General features: G+C 36.2%; 1 protein-coding gene and 2 long non-coding RNA genes across 3 annotated transcripts; 1 reads left to right on the forward strand and 2 right to left on the reverse strand.

The window, feature by feature from the left end:
* Positions 1 to 1526: 1526 nt before the first annotated feature.
* LOC146145459 (uncharacterized) lies at positions 1527 to 2776 on the reverse strand. The gene is made up of 2 exons (XR_014498734.1): positions 2537 to 2776; positions 1527 to 2098 (listed from the first exon to the last, which is right to left on the reverse strand). It is a non-coding gene; the product is annotated as an uncharacterized LOC146145459 (long non-coding RNA).
* A 3517-nt stretch (positions 2777 to 6293) lies between these two features.
* LOC146145460 (uncharacterized) lies at positions 6294 to 7805 on the reverse strand. Its single transcript, XR_014498704.1, has 2 exons — positions 7315 to 7805; positions 6294 to 6922 (listed from the first exon to the last, which is right to left on the reverse strand). It is a non-coding gene; the product is annotated as an uncharacterized LOC146145460 (long non-coding RNA).
* A 6959-nt stretch (positions 7806 to 14764) lies between these two features.
* On the forward strand, positions 14765 to 22179 carry LOC146145461 (acyl-CoA:lysophosphatidylglycerol acyltransferase 1-like). The gene is made up of 7 exons (XM_083390575.1): positions 14765 to 14899; positions 16189 to 16294; positions 17208 to 17320; positions 19230 to 19408; positions 20145 to 20239; positions 21147 to 21270; positions 21891 to 22179. Exons 1-7 carry the CDS (start codon positions 14765 to 14767, stop codon positions 22177 to 22179), a joined length of 1041 nt encoding a protein of 346 aa, XP_083246701.1.
* The last annotated feature ends 643 nt before the right edge of the window (positions 22180 to 22822 follow it).

Below are 22822 nucleotides of genomic sequence, written 5' to 3' on the forward strand. Positions count from 1 at the left end.
AATATGACCCTTACATCATTGTTTTATACCTATGGGCTAGGCAATGTGCTAGAATTCACTTAACCATATTGAAGGTTCGTTTAGAGTAAAAAAAAAAAATAAAATAAACAATTTTATGTCTTTAAAGCCGGGCGGGAGCTTTTGGGGCTGCAGCCCCAGGCTCGCCCCCAAAAAAGGCCCACTGCGATCTTTGTTACAAAAATGTAAACTTTAAGATATCATAGACCACTAGGGCGAGATCATTTTGTTGTCTAAAAAGGTTAAATTTAATCTTGTGATTTTTTTAGACCATTAGGTTAGAATATTTTTCCGTCTGTCACTTCACTACCTAAAAGTACAACGAAACGGCAATTTCAAAACACACTGTAATGAACCGACTTAGATTTTACCTACAGTAGCCTACATATGTCAGCCGGTTATTACCAATCCTCATAAACAAGGTTGTTTACAATGGTAATTGCGTTGTTGCATAACGATGAAAATTCTCTTAAACTTGTAGGTAACAATGCGGCCATGCCCTCCAAAATATACGTCTCGTATATGTTTGCACTTTGAGGAAATCTTTTCAGCCTAAGGCGCCGTGCTTTCCCTGCAACTATCAACATTAAAATTTTCGCTTATCTTCGTATATCTGAATGCATTTTTTGCTTAGTTGGCACGAATGCATAGCGTCTTTTCAACAATTAGGAACAGTTGTGTAACATCAAGCGTTTAACGGCCCTATTCAATTTACACCATGAACCGGAAAGTACCCCTACAAATGCAACTTCTTCCAAATTATATCAAGTTAATGCTGTTTGCGAAAAAAGCATCGTAAGTAACAGCTTTCTTACTTCATTATTCGGCAAGATATACGCAACAGGTTTATTTTTGAGCTTTGTGCGATTTTTTTTGTTGATTCGGTACGGTACAGTCATTTAACGTTGAATTCCACATTGCCAATTATTTTGTGCCCAATCGTCCAAGTCTCTTTCAATAAGCTAAAAGTTTTCGCCGCCTAAAACCTTATAAACGCAAAATTAATTTCAGTTGCATATTTGAACTTAACTTCAGCAGCATAATTGCAAACCGTATAGTTAGTTTGATAAAGCACACTTCTTAAAATTACTTCAACTATGACGTAATTAGTGACGTCATGCCTCCTTTTTTAATACGATTTTTTTGATAGGAAATAATAGACCCAATATAAAGTTAAATTCCACTCTTTTAGTTATGCTACCTGTTATGCCATTTAATTGTCGGAGACAGCAAAAAATTAACGAGTTTTGCTACATCAACCATGCTTTTATTAACATTCTTTACTTGCCGTAGTTCAATTTTAGGCATTGCAAGTTTTAATTGTACTATTGCAAATCAATTGTTAAAATATTTACAGTAAATCGTTTCTACGCAGCTTTTCAAATTATAGACTTGATACTTACTATAACTTGATACTTACTATACTAGCAGATGCTTTAACGTAACTTACTTAAAAGTAAGACAGTGTCTATAGTTAAAAAAATACGTATAAATGTATGATTTTCTAGTATTGCCATAAAGAAATTTTATTTGTGTTTGAAAGCGACCCGAAGCAAACAGGCATGCAAAAGCGAAAAACACTTAGTAAATATTTGATAATGGTGATCCATATGCAACCGATATTTTCAATATGTCTGACGTTTATAGCTTACTCACAATTTTATTTTTACCATTTATATTTGAGCTCACGTTCAGAGAATTACACACACAATACACCGCAGACTATGTGGCACAAGAAGCAACTAATTAAGCATGTACAACTATAGTATAATATATGAGCTGTTAGCTTGTGCTTAAGATTTGTAGTAAAGATTACACATGGACGCTCGTCAAAATGACGCGGCTTACTTCACATTAAAATGCTTGTCTTAGTAGTAATATCGGCGAGGGTAATATCCGTAAAATGGACGCCTGCGGTAGTAATAGGGGTAACCGCCGTACCCATAATAGCCGCGTCCCCTATATGCAAATCTTGAGAGTGCATAAAGTCCTATCAAGTTTCGAAAAGAGTTTCCATGCAAAATGCTTCTTTTTGCTATAGAATGTTTCTCCTTCAGGAGATCTTGGTTTGCTCTGTAGGCTGAAACAAAAGCAAAATTTTTCGTTTTTTTTCACGGAAAACATTGAAACAAAACCGATCGCCGAAAACAAGCAATTATAGGGTCATATTATATTGTCTAACATTTTATTGTTAAAACATATCTAACAAACTGGTTTTAGTAAAGTTACCATTTTACTTACGATTTAACAATCACTTATACTGTAAACAAAATCAACCCATGTGATAGTTTGCAGTATTTCAATGATAAACAACAAATTCTACGGAACAATATTTTGTTGTTGTTTCCCCCCCCAAAAAAATGAACCTATAACGGTATTTATTTGGCTGTTGACGACATGTCCAATGCTGTTTACACATATTGGTCACATATGTTAACAAAAATAAAAAAAAATAGCGTGGCACACCTTTAAATGGGATATCAAAGTTAATGTTTTTTATTATAATGCAAAAACTAACCTTTACCGGCGCCATAGTGTATGAGCACGATAAGCAGCAGCGAGCAGAACACGAATTTCATTTTATTGCTAACGGCCTTTTGTCTAAATCAAAGATTGTACAAGTTTAGTTGTATATCGGTCAGCAGACTTGGACCACTGGATTTATTTGCGAGAAGATTAGTACTGAGTTGGAGCATTCAGTTTTTTGTTAAATTAGAATTAAAATTAGAGCATTTTAGGTTTTCCAAATTAGATTGGAATTAGAATACCTGTATTCTTAAAAACTAGAAATAAAAGTATAATTTGAACTATAGAGTAACATTTCATTATTTTACAATCAATTTTGTTTAAACGACGCTTTATTCATATTGTAATATGAATGGAAACTATCCCTGTGCTAAATTGGTATTTTTCAGTGTAGCCTATGCATTTAACACTGCAAAATTCACCAAAAATGTTTTCTACCAGTATTAATTCAAATTCTATTCACCGAATTAGATACTAAGAATATTGTTAGCCAAAGTATCATTTTTGTTAAAACTCGAAATAGTTTAGAACTAAAATAACATTACACAAGCAATTTACAAATTTATAGAATGTTTTTTAAAATAATCCGCGTTTTGCTCTAATTTGATAAATTAGACCACAAGAATTATCTATTATCCAGGTCCAATCGGCCAAAAGCCTTTTTTTCTATGTTTAACAAAAAAGCCCAATGAATTGCGATCGCAGCACATCAATTTGATTTGGCAATTTGATTTTTAGCCACGCGATGCCAGAATAACGTATAGCGAGTTATATAAGCGACGCGCAAAGTCCTATATACTTATCGAGAATCTTCGGTAAACAAACCACTTTTCTAAATGAGGCATTCTTCTCCAAAGGAGGAAATTTATAGCGCCGAAGTATGCGGATTATTAGCCACAGGCAAAAAAACAAGCATCCGACTAACTGTGCAACCTTGCAGAAATTAATTTATGCTCTAACGCCTAACGAAAAACGAGTATTTTTTTTCAATTAATCTCACACCTATAATTATACCTTATAGCGGACAAAACCCTATGAAAGTGACGAATACTGTCTAGCAAAAAGAAAAATTGCCTCGATTTTTAGTTTTTATCATAGGCCTAAATGTTTGCTAGCCAAAACCACCTAGAAAAACATCAAAACCTTAGCTAACAAATTAATACATCTGCAATACACTGTTATGAACACTGAAAAGCATTAGTTTAGATGTCAAATCACAAAAAAATTAAGGTCAAATTTTAATTTATGCCAGATTTGAAATTTGTTTAAATATTAAATGGCGATTCACGTATTTTGAAGCCCGAGATAAATATAGTTGTTGTATTATATTTTACATATGTCGAGATCATACAGCGATTTACGGTCTCTTACAATTTTAAAAACAAAACAATTCCTTAAAAAGTTAAACAAAATCTTTCAAATATAATATGGATTCGCGTAATAGGCAAAAACAACGGAAAGTTAAAAAAATATACCCAATTAACAGTTGACACTCACTATTTTATTTTCATTAAGTATAGCCTTTGCAAACCTCAGACAAACTTTTTTGAGACATTTATTGAGTGCCAAACTGTCAATCAAATGTTGGTCGCACAAAGCTATACTGAAAAGACACATGATATAAAAAATGCCAAAATAGATCCCTTGGCCCAAGGTTCCTTGGTATCGTGGATGCATATAACGTAGACAACAAACCGCCTTTTGTGACTATAGGTTCAAGTTAGCGCCAAGCGCCTGTTTAGAACAAACAAGGAACACATAAAAATATAAAAGCCATAATATTTGATAAAAGCGACATTTCGCAATTTACAGACGTTTCAGCATTCCAAGGGAATTTCAGCGTTCCAAGGAACACATAACAACGACATATTGTTTATACAGGAGAAGCATCTAGTATAATTAGAAAGAATCCAAAGCAATACCTAAAATAGCCTGAAGCCGTAGTTGTCTTGTGATAAATGTTAAGACCCGCTACTTTGAGGAAATATTATAAGTGGTTTCTGCAATAGAGTGTTTGTGCGCGCCTTTTTAGGAAATTAATATGTGCGTGTACATTGCAATGTACACGCATTTGATAGTTCAAAGCAGGAACAAATTAACAACATATATATTATGTTTTCTCTCGGGTCCAATTACGTTCTATAGGCTTTCCGCTCAACTTCGAAGTTTAAATCCAGTAACACCAAAAACATGAAAGATACATGCTAATATCCAACAAATATTAGGTTTAGTTATTCCACAAGACAAAGCAAAAGCTTAATAACAGGCAAGTTAAAAAGTGATCTGCATTCAAACGGGAAGTTTATCTGCTCTCTTTGGCCTTCAGACGAAAATAGTAAAACTAAATATAGATATTAATTTGGTTAAAAGTTGGTTTTCGCGCAAAGAAAGTTTGTTATATATGGCATATTTCTTATGAACCGATAAATTTTCCTTGCTATACAAAACAAGTAAATCTCTCGTTAAATTTGTTTCTTAGTATTAATTTAATTTGTAACTAATTCTTTTTAATTTTTTTTTTTAATTATTTGATTACAGTACTCATTAGACATATTTCGCCTTGGTTAATTTTCATGTTAAATCAAACATACCGAAAAAAAAAATTATATTTCTGTTTGTAACTCATCGAACAGTAACCTTTACAAACTCAGCACCGTTGATAATAGTTAGTGTAAGGGTTAAAAACATCTGTTTAATCTGTATTTTTTTGTAAACGTTTTTCTATTTGTACATTTAATGTGGAAATGTTACCTGGCCTGAACAATAGAAGTATTCTATTAAAAAAAATTCTATTAAAGATTTTTATTTATTGAGTGTCATAACGTTACTCCAAAAATTAGCAACTATCTAAAGACGCAACAAACTATTCACTTCACAAAATCAACCACCCAAAACCAGGGCTGCGGAGTCGGGACTCGGGATTCGACGGAGTCAGTTTGTTTTGCTGGAATTAGACTCGGGACTTAGGACTCGAGTTAGACAACGTATAAGACTACCTATTGAATTTTTTTTTTTTTTTTTAAAGAACAGCATATTGAATTTTTTTAAACCCGTATTGTGGGTGAATGGATTATATCAGATCCTATTAATTGGATTGCTCAATATCCACCTTATTTTAGTAACGTAATATGTGAAATACAGGGTTTAGATTCGGAGTCGGGGCCCGACGAAGTCGCACTCGGGAGTCGGACTTGTTCATTTTTTGGTTTAACGTCTTATACCAGAGTTGAAATCGTTTTGTTTGGTATGGACACCGCAGCTCTTAAAAGTATAATGCAATCGTTTGTGTGTAGAGTCGCAAATGAATAAAAAGGCGACGTTCACCAAATTTAATTGTTTTTTTTATCCATTTTCACCCAAAGCACCCTGGGGCGCCACGAGCATACCATTTTTACTTTTTTCGAAGCTGAACACAAGTTTGTGGATTTTATGATGACTGCAAAGTTTTTCTTTGTGAAGTTCCGTGAAACATTTTTCTAAAACGTTAACAGAAGAGTACAAATTGTCGGAAGCCCATAAAGGGCGTTTTAAACTATACCGATTGAATACAATTGGTGTTGAATAAATTCGTCCTTAAAGAACAACACAGTTACTATACCCTTATACTTTAATTTACTACACCTGTAAGTTGTATAGCTTTTACAACGCTGTCAGGAGTTTAGGTTTTCAAATCTAATTGTATATCTTTGAGAAATATATTTAATGTTACGACAAGTTGGTAACTCATGTCAGTCGGAAAAGTACACCCGTAAGACACCACATATTTTATTTCGGTTTTACAAGCAAGTCAAAAAGCGCTGAATACCATGTTTTTTTCCACAAATTTGGCGAAGCACATTCATGCAAGAGGTTGAATGAAAAGGCATATCCACAGAACTTCAATTTTCCGTCAAATTACTTTGAGAGATAAAAGCACAAAACACAAATAAATCAAACTGTCTGTCGCATAGAAAGCGGCTTATTAAGCATGTACGGAAACCAGCAGCTGCAGAATTGGCTTGCCGTTAAAGTTGTGCCCGAAAGACCGCCGAAATCGACGCGGCACACACTAGCTTTGTAGCCTATCCGTGGGTTCCGTGGGAATTGGTGTTTGTGTTTTGAATATAATTTGATGGATAATTGTTTTGATTGCCGCCGTAATACGAATCGGGGTTATTGGAATAATAAGGGCGGTAATAGCGGCGGCCATGGTTATAATATGGGTAACGGTAGCCGCCATAACCGCCATATCCTCCATACCCTCCATATCCTCCAAAGACCCTGGAAAGAAGGGAAATTCCTACGAGTCTACGTAAAAATGAGTTTCCCGAACCGAAGATCAAGCCTCTTTTTACTCTGGAATGTTTTGCTTCTAGGAAATCACTGTTTCTCCTGGAAGCTGAAACAAAAGCCACACAGTTGCTGAACAGCTAAAGAAAGATACTGAAAGATGCGAGATAGCGGATAATACTATAATGTGAAACAGTTTTGTTTTTAACACGCTTTTCAATGACAAACTTAAGTGTTATAAAACAACTACATTAACGCACTTTGTCTAAAAACAACTGCAAGTCCAAAATAAATGAGTTTGTATGCGAATTCCAATCTGACGATGATGCAGAAATCCATTGTACTAATTACGCTTGTTTTAATTAAATATAGTCTTTGAAATTAAATATAGTTTTTTTTCTGCAACATGTTACTGTTTTTCTAGCATTCATTCTCGTATTTAAACCGTCTATTGGTCTTTGACTATATAGTAAGTTAAATTATAATTTATAAGCAATTTACCTTTTTCGGCGTTGCCATAATGTACGAACAGGATCAAGAGCACAAAGCAAAATACCACTTTCATTGTGAGTTGCTACAGGGCTAAAATAAACAAAATAAATTGTACTACGGTATTTTTTTGCAATTCTAAGCAAAACGTATTTCAGTCATGGGCCAAATAGAACATCATTTCGTTTTTTTAATTTGATTTCCTTTTGCAAATGTTTTCTTTTTCTAAAAATTAGTATACGTCGATTATTACGATGCCGATATTATGGGCAAACTGTTCGGCCCCCGGTTCGATCGTCACACAATAACAACATAAATAAAAATTTCGAAAATCAAGCAAAATTTAAAAAATAAATATTTCAAAATAACGCTTCCCGGTTAGTAGCCCAAAACTAAATTCCAACGTTAATTATTTTTACGGCAATTTATATATGCCGTAAAACAAGCGTTTCGCGACCTAGGATGATACTAGTAGACCTTATGAAAGACAGTTAAAGTTCTCTTCCGGTTCACTTTTAGCACCGCAGCTTACTAATTAAGCTTTTCTGGGCGGGAGACGATTTATAACGAAAAAGCCTGTCGAGTTTTGGCCACAGGCGAAAGACAGGCGTTCGTCTGGGTACAGCCTACGCAAACCTTTTCTGTAACTAACTCTTGCTCCAAATGCAAATCACTATAACACGTTAGCGTTTCAGAAACCGGTTAAGGAAAGCTGGCAAAAGTACAGTAGTGCCAGGCGTTTTACTATGTTGTCTTCATAGGGAAACCAAAAATCTGTTAATAATCGCAATTTATATCCTGTTAGTTTATTTTTGCACATTTGAGGTAACACATTTTTGTGAGTTTTTGTAGCCTTTAATGCAGGTCAATATTCACTAAAAACATGAGATCTAAATATGACACTGTTTATATACGAATGGCATCTACATTCTAACCGTGGACCGAAGTTGAAATTTTTGACTCTAAATTAGTCAGTAGCCGCACATCAGCCGATATAATTTCATCTCTCTACGTTGTTAAATAAGTTGATATTGTTTTACGTGAAATAACAAAAAAAAATACATATGTGTTCGATTTCCTGTTAAAAAAACATGACTTTTAATGATTGATGCCGGTTACCTAAAACCGCGTTTTTTTTACTAAACCTAAATTTCAAGTTGCGTCAAATATTAGTTTTAAACTACTAAAAGATAATCTTTGAATAAAATGTAGAAAATTAGTTCTTGTTTAAGAAAAAGTTTTACTTTTAATTTGATTTGATTTTGCACCCAACCCTAACTTCAAAAAGATACATGTTTAAGGATTCTATGCGCCAATTCCAAACTTAATACACCATCACTAATCGGTGTATTTTTAACAGTGTAAAAATTGCAATATTACTAATGGTCCTGAGGGATAAGCGATAATTTGACTTCAGTTTCATTAGTTGGAAAAGTTTTTAAACAAGTTTAAACATGCAATAAAATCTCATTGGTGTAGCGTTATACCAGCAAATACACTTAACAGACCATAGGGTTAAATAAGCAATAACTTGACTTTACCTTTCATTTCTTCGGAAAGGTATTAAACATGTTTAAACCGGCGATAAAAGAAAGTTGGGGTAGTGTTATACCAGCGGTTCTCAACCAGTGGGCCAAGGCTCACTGGTGGTCCATAAGAACATTTGACGTGGGCCACAGACCAACTTAAAAAAAGCTAGATTTAGTTTCATTTGTGTCACTATATTTAATTTTACAGGAATAATGGTTTGAGGAGGAATTAAAAAGGAATGTCAATTTATTGTTCAGTCGCAAGTATTTCATTAATCCACGGTTGATTAAATATGTGTTTTATTCTAAACCTATTTTACAATTTCTTCTTTCATAAAATGTTTTGGGCCACAGAATTTTTTTGCAACGTAAATGGGCCCCGAAAGAAAAAAGGTTGAAAATCATATGTTATACCAAGTAACCTAAACAGACCGTAGGAATAAGCAATAAACTGACTTTATTTTTTATTCTGTAGAAATATTAATAAACAGGGATTTAAACGTCCGATAAAGTCACATTGGTGTAGCGTTATACCAAGTAGACTAAACAGATCCGGGTTCCGGCTATGTTTAAAGCCGATTATGCACATTTTCGCGATGGCGTTAGCATTACACATTTACCGTGACCAAGCGCGAATGTCCTGTCGCCGAACAGCAAGGCTTTCGCTTGTGTTCAATAACAACATTGCGTGCAAGTGCTGATTAAAGACGGGATTGTACGTTTGCGCAAGAAGGAGACGCTATCGCTAACCACAATACATCCAAACTTGATTTTAATTAGAACGCTCAATAACAGCGGAATTGCGCGCACCAGCAAATGTTGTAATTGGGCTGAAAAAACAAGTAAACATTTTCTTAACTATAACTTTTGCTAATCACGCCCAAATAGATAAGTATCATTTTATTAAAAATGGTATTAATGAGTTGATATGCTTGTATATCTGACCACTTGAGTACCAGAACGTATAGTATCAGCTTTCCATTATCTACATTTACGTATTGACAATTTTTTTAAATCATTATTTTGGTAATTTGTTACTTTTGACAAGGGTTAAACTGATTTTAACTAAATTCGTTTAATGTTACGCTTTTTTAAAAAACAAAAAATGTACTGCGCAATTTAATCCATTAAACTGCTTTATGTTTGTATTACGCGTTTTAATTAATGAACCTAATTTATTTTTCACTTTACACCGGTATCTTTGTTTACGACAAATGCGTCAAACTTTTATAAAAAGACTCTCCAGTAGCGTTAGAAGTTTCCAAGCATGTGCAGACAATATATGTAATAACCCAAAAAATCCAGGATTACGACTTAACTTAGAAAATCCAGGATTACGAATTAAAATAAGATAAGCATTTAATGAAGGAGTCTTGTAGCTTGTTGTGCATTTACGTCAGTAAGTTATTTTGCCGCCAAATGTCCATAAACAACGTCTACACGAATTCTTTCTGAAGACAACAACTCTGATGTATGCAAAACGAGCAAGAAGCGTGACTATCTCATGGTAGACTGTTCTCATAATTTACATGGTACCATTAGGACGACGGCAACGAATTTAATAATTAAATTTAATTATTAATGATATTTTAATTCTCCTGTGGTGTTTAAATTAACTAAACTTAACGGATATAAAACAATAACTTTTAGCAATTAATTCTTGGTCTAAGTATGTAAAAGAAATCTGTTTTTAATTTTATTCCTAAAAAAAAATAATAAACCTTAAAGGCCCGTTTACACTACAGCTGCACTGAGCTGCACTGGGCGTGAAATTGTTTTCACTTCAGCTGCAGTGAGCTGCGCTGGGCGTAAAAATCGCTCCAAACGTAATGTGTTTCTAGCGGCACTGGGCTTGAGTTTAGCAAAGCGTGAAAATCGCTCCAAAGCGTATTTTTAAGCTAGCTGCAGCTGCTGCACGGGGCTTGAGTTTAGCAAAGCTTGAAACGCTCGCCACAATAAAATTTAAATGCAAATTACGCTTTGCTCAGCTCAGTGCAGCTGTAGTGTAAACGGGCCTTTATGGTTAAAAATTTCAACTTTATCACGTTTATGAAAAAAATTGGGGTCACGACGAAAAAGGTTGCACGTCTTCCTGAAATAGTAAGGTGTCTGTGACAATTGGGGACACTTTTTTTGGCATCGAAAGTTTTGGTGTCGACGTTTGAGCGCAGACACAATGCACTATTTTCAGGTATTTAGGCCAAACATTGCTTGGTTACATAACAATGTTAATTAACATTTTTTCCTTAAAAAAATGGTTTAATGTTGAAAGCGTCCGCTTAATTACAAACTTGAATGACTCGATAATAACGGACATTATCAGTTTTTGGTCGTATGCGCGCCGGTATGCCGCCGAGCGGCAAAACGCAATTGCAAGGCACAAGCCGCCGCAAAGTCGTTTGCCCCGACTGGTATTTCTCGCGCAATCAACGAAAAATAGCCTGAAGACCAAGCCTATGGAAGTTTAAATCGAGTTCCGTGAAAAGCTGTCTGCGGTTGTGGCCCGTGGTAAGCACCTCAGAACGACGCATAGCCGTGCATTCTTGCACGTTCGATCAGTTAACAACAAATAATTGGGGCAAAAGTCAACGCAGGATCGAAAAACTCTTTGCATATAAATGTGTTTAACACTGTTAATATTAAAAACTGATCTTTGAAAGTTGCTAGTGGCTGGGTCTGTTAAAATTTAACCGTTTTTGTAAACGAAAATTAGTATTTCTCATTGCCACTATAACCACATACATGCAGAAAAAAAATTTTAAACGAATTCTTCTTAACTTTTATTTCATTTTAGTCAAATGTTTAAAAAACCCTCATTACTAAACTTGATGACCCTTAATAAGAGTTTAGGATTTTGCATTGGTATAGGGACCACACTTTGCTGTGCAAAGCCTCTGTCGTGTCGTGTGCAAAACTGGCGCACAGTGCCGTGTGCAAAGTGCGTCTTTTTTGCACGTATCTCCGATCCCGGAAGAGTAACGTCATATGGGATGACTTTGCACTCGGAGACGGTGTCTCCCGTGATCAACAAAAATCAGCCTGAAGGCAGGTCTCATCTGGAATTTCAAAACCGGTTTTAATTAGCAAGAAAGTGCAGCGCTTGCAGCTTTCGCAAGATATCCTTCCCAGGAAAAAATGCATCGAAAGTGCGATCCTTGCACGCCATGATTGTATTGTTGCGCTCATCGGGGATAAAACTAAATTAATGAAGTGAAAAATAGATCCGGTTTATACACGGCAAAACAAGCACAAAATTCACCAACAGGAACGCTCGAGGACCACGAAAGCGCGTCCCCGTCCTCTTGTGCCTGCACTGCCTTTATAGTTTGTCACGTAGAGTGCATGATCTTTGAACGGTGACAGTGCTCTGTTAAACGGTACGAAAAATCAATATAACAAAAATCAATTTATTTTTAATACACGGCTATGCCAGATGAGCATTCACGTTTTAGTAAAAAAAAGTTTATTCCAACTACAGTGTAGTTACAGTTTCACTATAGTTGTGTAATAAACGAGTAATTGTGTTTTAATTTGCTGAAAAATAATGTTTATTATCCAGCCAACAAGCTGATTAGTAAATGGTGAACGAACGATCTGGCGCCATCTGGCGAAAACTGTCCTGAGGAAAAAATATATAATATGTACCCTGAAGGCGCCTTTACTAAAGGAAAATTGGAAACAGTCTGTTGTAGGTAACACCCCACAGTTCCCACAGCCTGCGTGAAAGCGGCATTAATGTGAAAGCGGAATGGTGTGTTTAACTATGTGACATATCTGCGTGGCTTTAAAGATCTAATTCTTTGTTGCCGTAAATTTCCAGTAAATTGTTCATTTGATTTAAACAGTGTAACGATGAAAAATTAACGTATAACCTAAAAAACAGTTTTGTGTCTGAAATAGGTCACAAAAAATCATTAATTCACATGTTATGAGCATTGTATAAGCTCGCTGAAGCCGTATATTATAGCCGATGATTACAAAAATATATCGATCGAAAATCGCTTAAAAAGTATTAGCACCAATTATTCAAATTGGCGAAATTCAAGCAAATACGTAAATACCATACTGCATCCAACAAAAGAAAATCCTGTTTGAAAAGTAAATTTGCTTAGAGTTGAAACCGCTGCAATAAACGCGATATAAACTTTGCCACATGAAACTTTATTTTTGCCAAGGCAATGTACTTCACGGAGGTTATTGCCTTATAAATGTGTAAAAAGGTTTAACCCGTTTCGTCAAGAGGTTTTGCAAGTCGCACGCCCGCCCTTTCAAGTTAACATGCAACGAATGTTGTGTGATGTTTTTGAAATTGTATAAAAATTGCTCACCCGTGACCGGTTTGCGACGGCGCTCGCTTGAGATGCGAGATTTTCTCTCATAGAAAGAAACCAATTTTTTTCTGTCTGGGAGCACACGAGTTTCTTTCTATTTTACCCACTGGCCAGGCGACTCGCTTAAGAGGAGAAATAGGAGCCATACGTTTCTCTGTCTGTTTCCCTAAAACGCGAACATGCTGACCCGCAAACTTTTCCATTTTATATATTAGATGCAGTGCAGCCCTTTACACAATGTAATCAAGTCAAACTCAGGTCATGATCGGGTCATACTCGGGTCCCGTGGCCAGCTGTGTCTCTTATAGCTGTCATTTGGCTTCCCGCCGCGTTTTGTAATTAGGTCGTCGCATGCCCCCAATTTCCTAGTCGTTTTATTTATCGCGTGTGCTGACAAAATATTAACCACCAACATCGGGCCGATGTAAGCTATTTAAGAGCTAGCAAAAATCGTTAAAATTTGCAGACACATTCTGTTCATTTCGTGGAGCCATTGTGCTATTGTTCAGAGTCGAAATTATTGAATATTAAGCACTGTGGTTGTGATTTTTCGAAGTACTATTTTTAACAATTATATACATAAAGAACAAAATGTTTTATTTTGCAAAGTTGCAAACACATTCTAACTAGCTCGAATCAGGTTGGTCCTGATAAATCAGATTTCCGTTTTGATGCTGCAAAGTTGGCTGAACACAGCCTAATATGTGCAGCCATCAACAGGAAAGGCAGATTGACCGATGGGTTTAGCAGCCATAACACGCATAATAATATTAGTTGCACTTTGTTCAACATCGATGCAATGGGGATATGCCAAATATGACTCGTCTGCTGTAGAAGTGATATAGCCTGTAGCAACTGGATATTTAATGGAACTGATACTGCTTTAGGCAAAGTCAGCTTTGTGACTGTAATTGCTATTTACAGATAGTTTAAGGTCCGATTTGGTATTGATGAAAAAAGCGAGCAACGTTCAGAACTGTAAATCAAACTTAACAATAAACAGTGAAAAACGCGAACAACTTTTAAAATTTGTAAAGTTAACTGAAAATTAGAATGAAAGCAGCGAATTTAAAGGTAGTTTTGAAAGAATCTAGGCTCAGTAAATGACCAGGCAATACAAACATGCAAAAATAACACAATTTATTGGGTAAAAAAGCTTAAACCAGTGGATCAACAAAAGTAAAACGAACAGTTAACACAAAAATATTTTTTTTAAATTAGACAATTACCAACACCACTATAGAATTCAACCTTACTGATGTATAACAGCTAGGACCGTTAAATGATTACGAACGTTTGCGATAATAAGATGCGCCAATTTTATAAATCAACCTCAATTTTGGCAACGAAAATCTTTTCGGTAGCGCGCGGGAAAAAGTGTTTGAACTGCGTAAACAATCGCATTCAGGAGCGCTGGCACTTCAGCAGACAAGTGGCGTGACGACGAAAAAGTGGCGTATTATCTTGTTGTGTGATGTAACCAGGAGATTTAGCAGCAAAAAGATTAGCCGCAACTTACGCTTTTTTACGATAATTCGTGTTTTGAACTTTGACTAGTTTTAGCAAATAGCAGTATCTGCTGTAAAAACGCAAAACAAAACAATGGAAGCTGGTGTTACGTCTGGCGCATTTCCGAGGAGGCTGGCAAAGGCATTCAGAACGGCTACGACTGCGATATGCTTGGCACAAGCAGTCATCTTTCCGATGGCCGTTGCTGTGTGGTATTGTGTTTTTCTGGTAAGCACCATGTAATGTGTGACGTGTAGGTTCATTACAGTATATTTAAGGGCGCTGGTCTAGATCCTACCACAGTTATTTTAACAGTAACGAAACGTGTTGTCAAAGTTTAAATTGCCAGGAAAGACATAAATATGTTAGAATAATCTAATATTAAAACTTGACCCACCCGAACCCAAACGCTAACTCTCACCCTAACCCAAATATTGTTACCAACATAAACCCCCGGACGAAAATGTGGCAGGGTTCTAGACCAGCACCCATTTAGGATTAGGCTATATAATGTTAGTGGAACCGTGCAGCAAACGTGTACCGTCTGTTACCGAATATCGGGCAAAAATCATAGGGCAGGTGATAAAGCCTAACCATTCACGATTTAAAGGTCAACTAACCGATTACTTTTTGCGTGCAAATTTTGTACACGGATTTTTACAAATTTTGATAAACGCATTGGGGTGTACTGTTCGAATGGTTATTCCGTAGTCCTATGGCGTTCGTAACACAGAATATTGGTTCATTTATGCATGACGCCCATCGTGGCGGATATCATGGCGAACATTTTAAACTGTTGTGTGTCCAGCGTCCGGTTTTGTGTGCAGTCACAACCCGCCGTGAACAAAATGCGTTTTAAACTATAAAAACAACCCAAGACATCCTTATAAGTAAGGGCCACATTGAGTAATAGCATTTCGGCAAGTTTTAATCAGTTTTACTCTGCGTAAGCATAACACCCAACGATGCCTTTAAAAAGCTGAACTGATTTTAGGCCTATTAACACTAAACTGCAGTGTTATGATGACTAAAGTCATTGACTTGACTTGACTTAAGTCTTTGTGGCAAATGACTTGACAAGTCTTTTAGACAAATAAATTGGGCTAAAATTAAATGTTTTTCATCGTAAAATTGGGTTGTTGTCCTCATTTTTGCACATAAAACAACTTGCTTGCCCTCTATTGCCTTTTTGGTATATTTTAGTTAAGATATTGCTGATAATCGGGCGAGTTTACCCAATTTTAATAGCTTAACATGTAATTTTTATGACAAGGATTTGACTTGGAATTGACTTGCTTTAATTATTGACTTGACTTGTTATTTATTCAAAAAGACTTGACTTAAACTCAAGTTATTTACAAATGACTTGACAGGCGACTCGCTTAAGAGGAGAAAAAAAGGTTTCTTTCTATGGGACTTAAGTCATTTCAAAAAGACTTGTTTACAACACTGCTTGGTTGTTATGTGCGGTTGCGGCTTAATTTAGCCACGTCAATTTGAATATGATTTGTTTGCAGCCGGTAAAGTGGGTCAATCGCAAGTTTTTCAACCGCATGTTGACCTTGGTGACTGCGACCTGCACCGCGACTTGGAGTTACGCGATCGACCTAGCAGGTCACCGTGGTAAGAAACTTGTTATTCAATAATTTCTAAGTCATAATGTAATTTAAAATAGCCTAATCGCGGAATTGATATCACTATTAATATTTATTTTTTCTACTTTATTGTTGATTAATAATGTGACTTTAAAAAATACTTGATCACCATTGTTGCAATTACTTGGCTGAAGTATTTTTGTATAAAAAGACTTGACGTATAGACTTAAGTCATCGGGGTGTGTTTATAAAACAAATTTTATAAAATTTGGTAAGTTTATTATCTGAATTATTTCTTATAAAACAGTTTGGTTGCAATATGTTGCGTTCCTGTTGTTTTTCAATCACATAAACGCTCATGACTGGTAGGGTTTACCCATTTTAGTAATTTAATATTACATTCTAATGATAATGGTTTGACTTGGACTAGACTTGCTATGACAGCAACGCGGGTTGGGTCGTAACGCCATAATGATGACACATTTGCGAAAACCGCTATGCTAAAGCCTACAAGCACAACGAAAGATCACAATGCTAGTCAGCCCGTTTGCGAAGCGGATGTTGCAAAGTAGTTTGTACTACGTTTCTAATTGAGCTCAACACGTGTTGACATTATCCGCTGTTGTGCAATTCGATGCAACAATAACCAAGGGGCGGAAAACTGCTGAAAGTGCAGAACAGGCGTTGCTTCATGTCGTTATAGTTGTTCGAGAGGACATTAAATGTTGCTTAAATAATATCCTGATTTGCGCTCGTCTAACCTGTTAAACTGTGAATGTACACTTCCTATTTTATAAAAACTAAAAATACTAAAAACACAGATCTTTTTTTAAACAATGACTATTAAAGTCACCACACTTTCTATGTTGTTATCAATATTTAAATTGTTATGAAATATTCAAACTTTTGTCCATTTCACATCGCATGATAATTTCTCACAGTATATGAGTGTGGAGACGATTTCGAAACGTTGACCAAAACTCCGGGCGTTGTTCTTTTGATGACCAACCACCAGAGTTTAGTCGACATTTTCACTGCTGCTCGATTCTTGCAGGTATAAATACTAAGTTTATTTTAAGGTTTCAAGCGGTGGTTCCCGGCCATTCATGAGTGATGCCCCCGTTACATAGGATCATAACACAATGTGACCCGCTACTAGGGATGTTGAAAGTAGGATCCCATGAGATTCTATTATATAAGGTTTCGAATTGAGAATGCATTGCGAACTCTACACCTGGCAATTGACGTAAGTCTCTTGCCCAATGACACTTGATTGACACTTAAACAAGCACTATAAATGCCTCGGCACAGCGACAGGCCTTTATCTAAACTTGCCACTCGCGTATGTACAATTATGTACAACACGTCTAACGAAGAAATAATACCGGTTCCACTTACCCGATGTAAACGGTGATATTGAAATATAACGACTCGATATTCTACTTTAAACATCCCTCTCCCCTATACTCATATTTAAATAAAATTGTCATGAAACGTTACAATTGACGTCTCTGTAGTCCTATTGAAAACCACAAATTTAAGTTCAACTGGAGAAAATTGATTGAAATGGCTCCTCAGGGGAATGGGCGGAGTGTCCTGGTTGACAAATACTGGTTTAAATCATTGTAGTAACAATAATGTGTGATTTTATATGGATACGAAATATTTTACTTAAGATTAAGGATGCCCGATACTTGACATTTTGTTCCAATGCCGATACACGATACTTTGGAAAATAAATACCGATATCCGATTGCAAATGACGTCATTAATATGGTAAACCGAGCATAATGGATACCATCGAAACGTCCAAGGCATTTTTTACAGATTATTAGGTCCGAATTTTGTTTAGCGTAAAGAAGTTAAAATACCTCCAGCTGTTTCACTAGTTTTGAATAAAATTATCAGTTGGATCGTAAATCAGGCTAAAATTTCTTTAATAATAATTTGCTATCGGATCAGCACCGATACCACCCTGACCCTAGTATCTGACGGGCACCAAAAATACCGCTGGGCGTCGGGTATCTGCTTCGATCCGATATGATCGGTCATTCTACTCACAGTTGATCGTTTCGTGTTAAATCCGTGAAAAGTGGGGAAACATATTTTGTTAAAGCTAATTCTCCTACCGTTGTGCGATATAAAGCGACGGCTTTGTTCAGTCTAGGTCAGAACTTTCGAGTATCATTTGGATGATTGAGTGGATTCTTCAATTCACCCCGATGGGACCCGCCTTGCTACTACACGGAGACTTCTTTATGATTGAAGTAAGATAAATTATGGCGTAATGCGGGCGTTGCCAAACTTTACATCGCGAAAACCGCATTTTGACATTCATGAACTAAAATGGCCACAGAAAGTAGAGTTAAGTTCATTTTTGTGCAAACGTGCGACAGTGCGCTCCGGAGGTTACAACACAATTTTGAAAACGTGGTAACAAACAATACATATTAAAGATGTAACTGTGTTTCTTTAAAGCTAATGGTTGCGGTTTGGTTTTTGAAGCAGCAGCAGTGCGTGGTTGCATCAGAGGGTAAACTAGTTGATTGCCAAGTTCTAAAACCCTATAAACTTAAACTTAAGTTTAAAGCGAAGTTCGAAAACCCTATAAAACCTATACTGTTTTATCACAATAAAATACAATATTAAATCGATAGTTTAAAATACAGTACGCTGTTCTGTCCTTTGTTTTGAATTACTCTGTGAATACAAGATCAACAAAAATATGTCAAAAAGCCTCTTAAGGATCGCAGTTTGCCAACATCTTGTACAATTTAGGCTATCGTATAACTTTTATACTTTATTCGCCCCTGTCCGGTAAATTTTAAGTTTTCGGTATTGTGCTGTGAATTTTTTTTATATTCTTGACGTACTTCGATGTGTTGTTATATGACACTCACGACTGAAACATAGCTTGAATAGCTTGAAGTCAGCTTCCAACAGTGTCTCGTGACTTTTTTCAGAGAAGCGACGTCAAGACTTTCAAAAAGTTTTTTCCTTTCGACTTCGAGAGAATCCTAACGCAGCAGCCGGAAGCTTTGCGAAGGTGTGTTTCGGAAGGAGTGGTAAACAACGATCGCAAAGTGATCTCGATTTTTCCTGAGGGAGGATTGCTGCACAAAAGAAAAGCGGGGGGTCACAGGTAAACTGTATATAATTTATAGTTTACCTGGGAGCAACGGGGCATATGTAGCATGGGAGATTTTGCTGCATCTTGTGAAACAAGTCGCACCAATAGTTGTTTGTCTTCTAATGGTAGGCCATGCCATAGCGTTGTATACAAATCTAAAATCTAATGTTGAACTTCGAATTAGAGATAGACCGATATCGGTTTGCCGATAATATCGGCCGATATTTGGCTTCTACCGATATATCGATATCGGTAAATATAAGCCGATACTTTTGCCGATGTTTTTTTTTATTCGAAAATATGGTACATTTTTTCATGTACAGCAAACAACTTACCCATTTTTTGATCAAGAAAATTTGGGTATGTCAAAGCATTATGCAAAATAGTAGTTTAATGATTAATATAAGTATATAAGCCAATACGTTATTTGGATTTTATTTTCAATTAATTCAAGTTTTGAACATTTCCCAGGTATATAAAAAAAAATGGGTATCGGTAACGGGTATCGGTTAACAAAATTGTAAAAAATCGGCTATCAGTATCGGTCAAAAAAGTGATATCGGTCGATCTCTACTTAGAATTCAAAATCTACATATTAACAACTGCGTTAAACAAGTGCCTTTTCCTCGAAGTTTAGAATCCTGCGTTTTGAGTAACTGTACTGGTCACCTTCTGTGCTGTATTGTCACGAACTATTTACTCGCTTATAGTTCACTACTAATTTCAAACGTACAAAGTTTTGTTTTAGATTCGCCCGGGCCAACAATCTTCCTATCCTTCAGCACGTAGCCTTTCCCCGTTTGGGCGCCATCAGCGACATACTCCGCACACTAAGCAAAGCCGGTAACTATTTGCATCGTCTATTTGATTTTAAAAGTAATTATACGGTTATGTTGGTGGTTTTGACACACTTTTATAAATTGCTAATTTCGGCCGAAGAGCCGCTACGATAGCTTAGTATCGAGCGGATAGCAATACATTTAGGCTATATAAATACGCACTGTTGCTTTAAGACATTGTGTCAATGGTAATATTATTCTTCCGGCAAATATTTTTTAATAAAGATATCGACGTTTCGTTAATAAAAACACAATAAAAAACGACAAGGGTTCTTAAACTGGGGTCCGTGAACCTGTTTTAGGGCGTCGAAGGCCTTATTTGAATGTTAGTGTTTGTTAAAGAAGTAATCATTTTTTTAACAAAAAAAGTTTAATTAAAAACAAAACATTTTATCACTGAATGTATTTCGACTCCATTTCACTTAAACGCTTTTAGACCGAAGTCAGCAGATTTCTGGAGTTTATTTGTATTTTGACGTCAATTTATGACGTCATCTTTGAACATTTTTTGCCTACCGTGGTCCGCGCGGAGCCACAAAAATAGGGATCTGCAGTAAAATCGTTTAAGAACGCCTGGAATACGGTTTACAACACGAGGCGAGAAAAACATTTGATTTTTATTGCATTTCTCGACGCGTCTTGTAAACAGTATTCTGTTGTGTTTTTCTTTATTGTTTGACTAATATTTTCGCCTAGCTGCAATAGCATTGCCCTGACAAAGATTTCCTGTATAGCTGATCGAAACGTCAGATAAACAATTTGATAAAAATTGATGGCGAAAGAACAATTTTACTATTGATAGATTACAAACGGCTTCGGTACGAATCGGTTAATTTTATTTCGGCCCAGAAATATAAGAACTCCGCGCCAAAGTTTTTTGAGCTTCTTCGGGTAACGCGAATATCGTGCAGATAATCCGGAACACCGCGTAAAGTGGATATTGGACGCCACCGTCGCTTACCAGAAGATTCCGCGGACGCTACAGGACTACTTTTTGCTGGGAAACGAACGACTTAAAACCGTTGTTCACTTCAAGTAAAACTATAGTATTGATTGTGAAAATTACAGATTTAAAAAACAGAATATTTGGAAAAGACATCCGGTACTCACAAACGCAAAACATGAATACATTTGTTAGATGTGTCATCGTTTGGTTGTACCATAATATATTAACCTTCTTTTCCCGGGTTCCATTGGCTGTTTGTCGGGGAAAACAAATTCAATTAAATCTATAATGGTTTTCCAGACGTTTCTTAAATTATGTTTCGCACCAATTGCTTAGGTTAAAATCTAATTTGGCTCTGACTTTATAATTGTGTCTGTATATTATTGCAGCCATTTGCAAAATGCGTCACTTATTCCTTAAAGTTGAAACGTTTTCTAATCTAAACCGAATATTTAAAGAATATTTGTTGAATGACGTCACGCTATGTTGTAATTTTGTGCTGATATCCCTAAAAAAAATTTCATGGCAACCCTCAAACAAAAATTTTTGATCCGCGTTTACAAACAAAAATAGTGATGGGTTAATAGAAGGTTCTTTACAAATCGAAAAAGTAATCGCTGCTAAGCTGTACGATGAAGCAACGCCACCAATTTCGCCTTTCTAGGGCAGTCATGAGTTTGGCGATAAACCTTGGGCGTCCGTTTTCCAGAGTAATTCCAATAGAAGACCTAACCGGCTCGAGCGAGGGCGAATTCGACCAGGAAACATTCAAAGCGAACATTTTCGACTTGTACATCGCCAAGGAAAAGCTGCTCGAGCACTTCGTTCGTCACGGAGAATTCCTGCTGGCTGATACGCAGCGATGCGTGACGCCGTGCGCGCCAGTCAATCTCGGTGCGATTGTTTTAGGCAATGTTTTGGCTCTTTTCACCTGCTATTGCTCATGTGTGTTCTTCAAACGCGCCCTCGCACTTTTGTTGTTTGGTGAATGGTACTAGTGGCGGTACCTCTTTTTTTATAGTTTTGTATTCAGAAAAGACGGACGGGGACAAGTGTATGTTTTTGTTGTTCAGTGCCTACTGGAAGGTCACCCGTTACCTGACATTTTTAATTCCGATACCCGATATTTTTACCGCGATCCGACCCTATACTAAATAACGCTATTACTATCATCAAATATGCAAACATGATCAAATCGATGCGTGCAATGCTTTTGCGTTAAGAAACCTGTCTATCCTCGACTTTTATGTTCTCGAAAGTGTTCTTTTAAAGCATAACTCTAAAAGATGCATCGTAAATTAGTTTATGGTTGAGGCACCGATACCAGCCGATTATCGGATGACTACCGAAACTATCGTTTGGCATTGCGTGTCGACTCCGATCCAAATTATGATGAACATATTTTGTGTCGGCATTGCGTGGGTCGTGTAAACTGTACCTTATACACCATATTTTAACTATTTTACAATTTGCAGGGATTCTGGGGGAATATTAGTTCCCGCTGGTGATTTTCGTGTTTTATCAAACGCACTGTACGGGGCTTGTAGTTTATAATTTAAACACGCAAAAAACGTACTTATAAACTTTTCTCTTCAAAATAAATAATTTACTTGTGTTAAGTATGTAAGGCTATTTATTTAT

This window comes from Ascidiella aspersa, chromosome 5, assembly GCF_963924565.1.
Source record: "Ascidiella aspersa chromosome 5, kaAscAspe10.2, whole genome shotgun sequence".
Lineage (NCBI taxonomy): Eukaryota > Metazoa > Chordata > Ascidiacea > Phlebobranchia > Ascidiidae > Ascidiella > Ascidiella aspersa.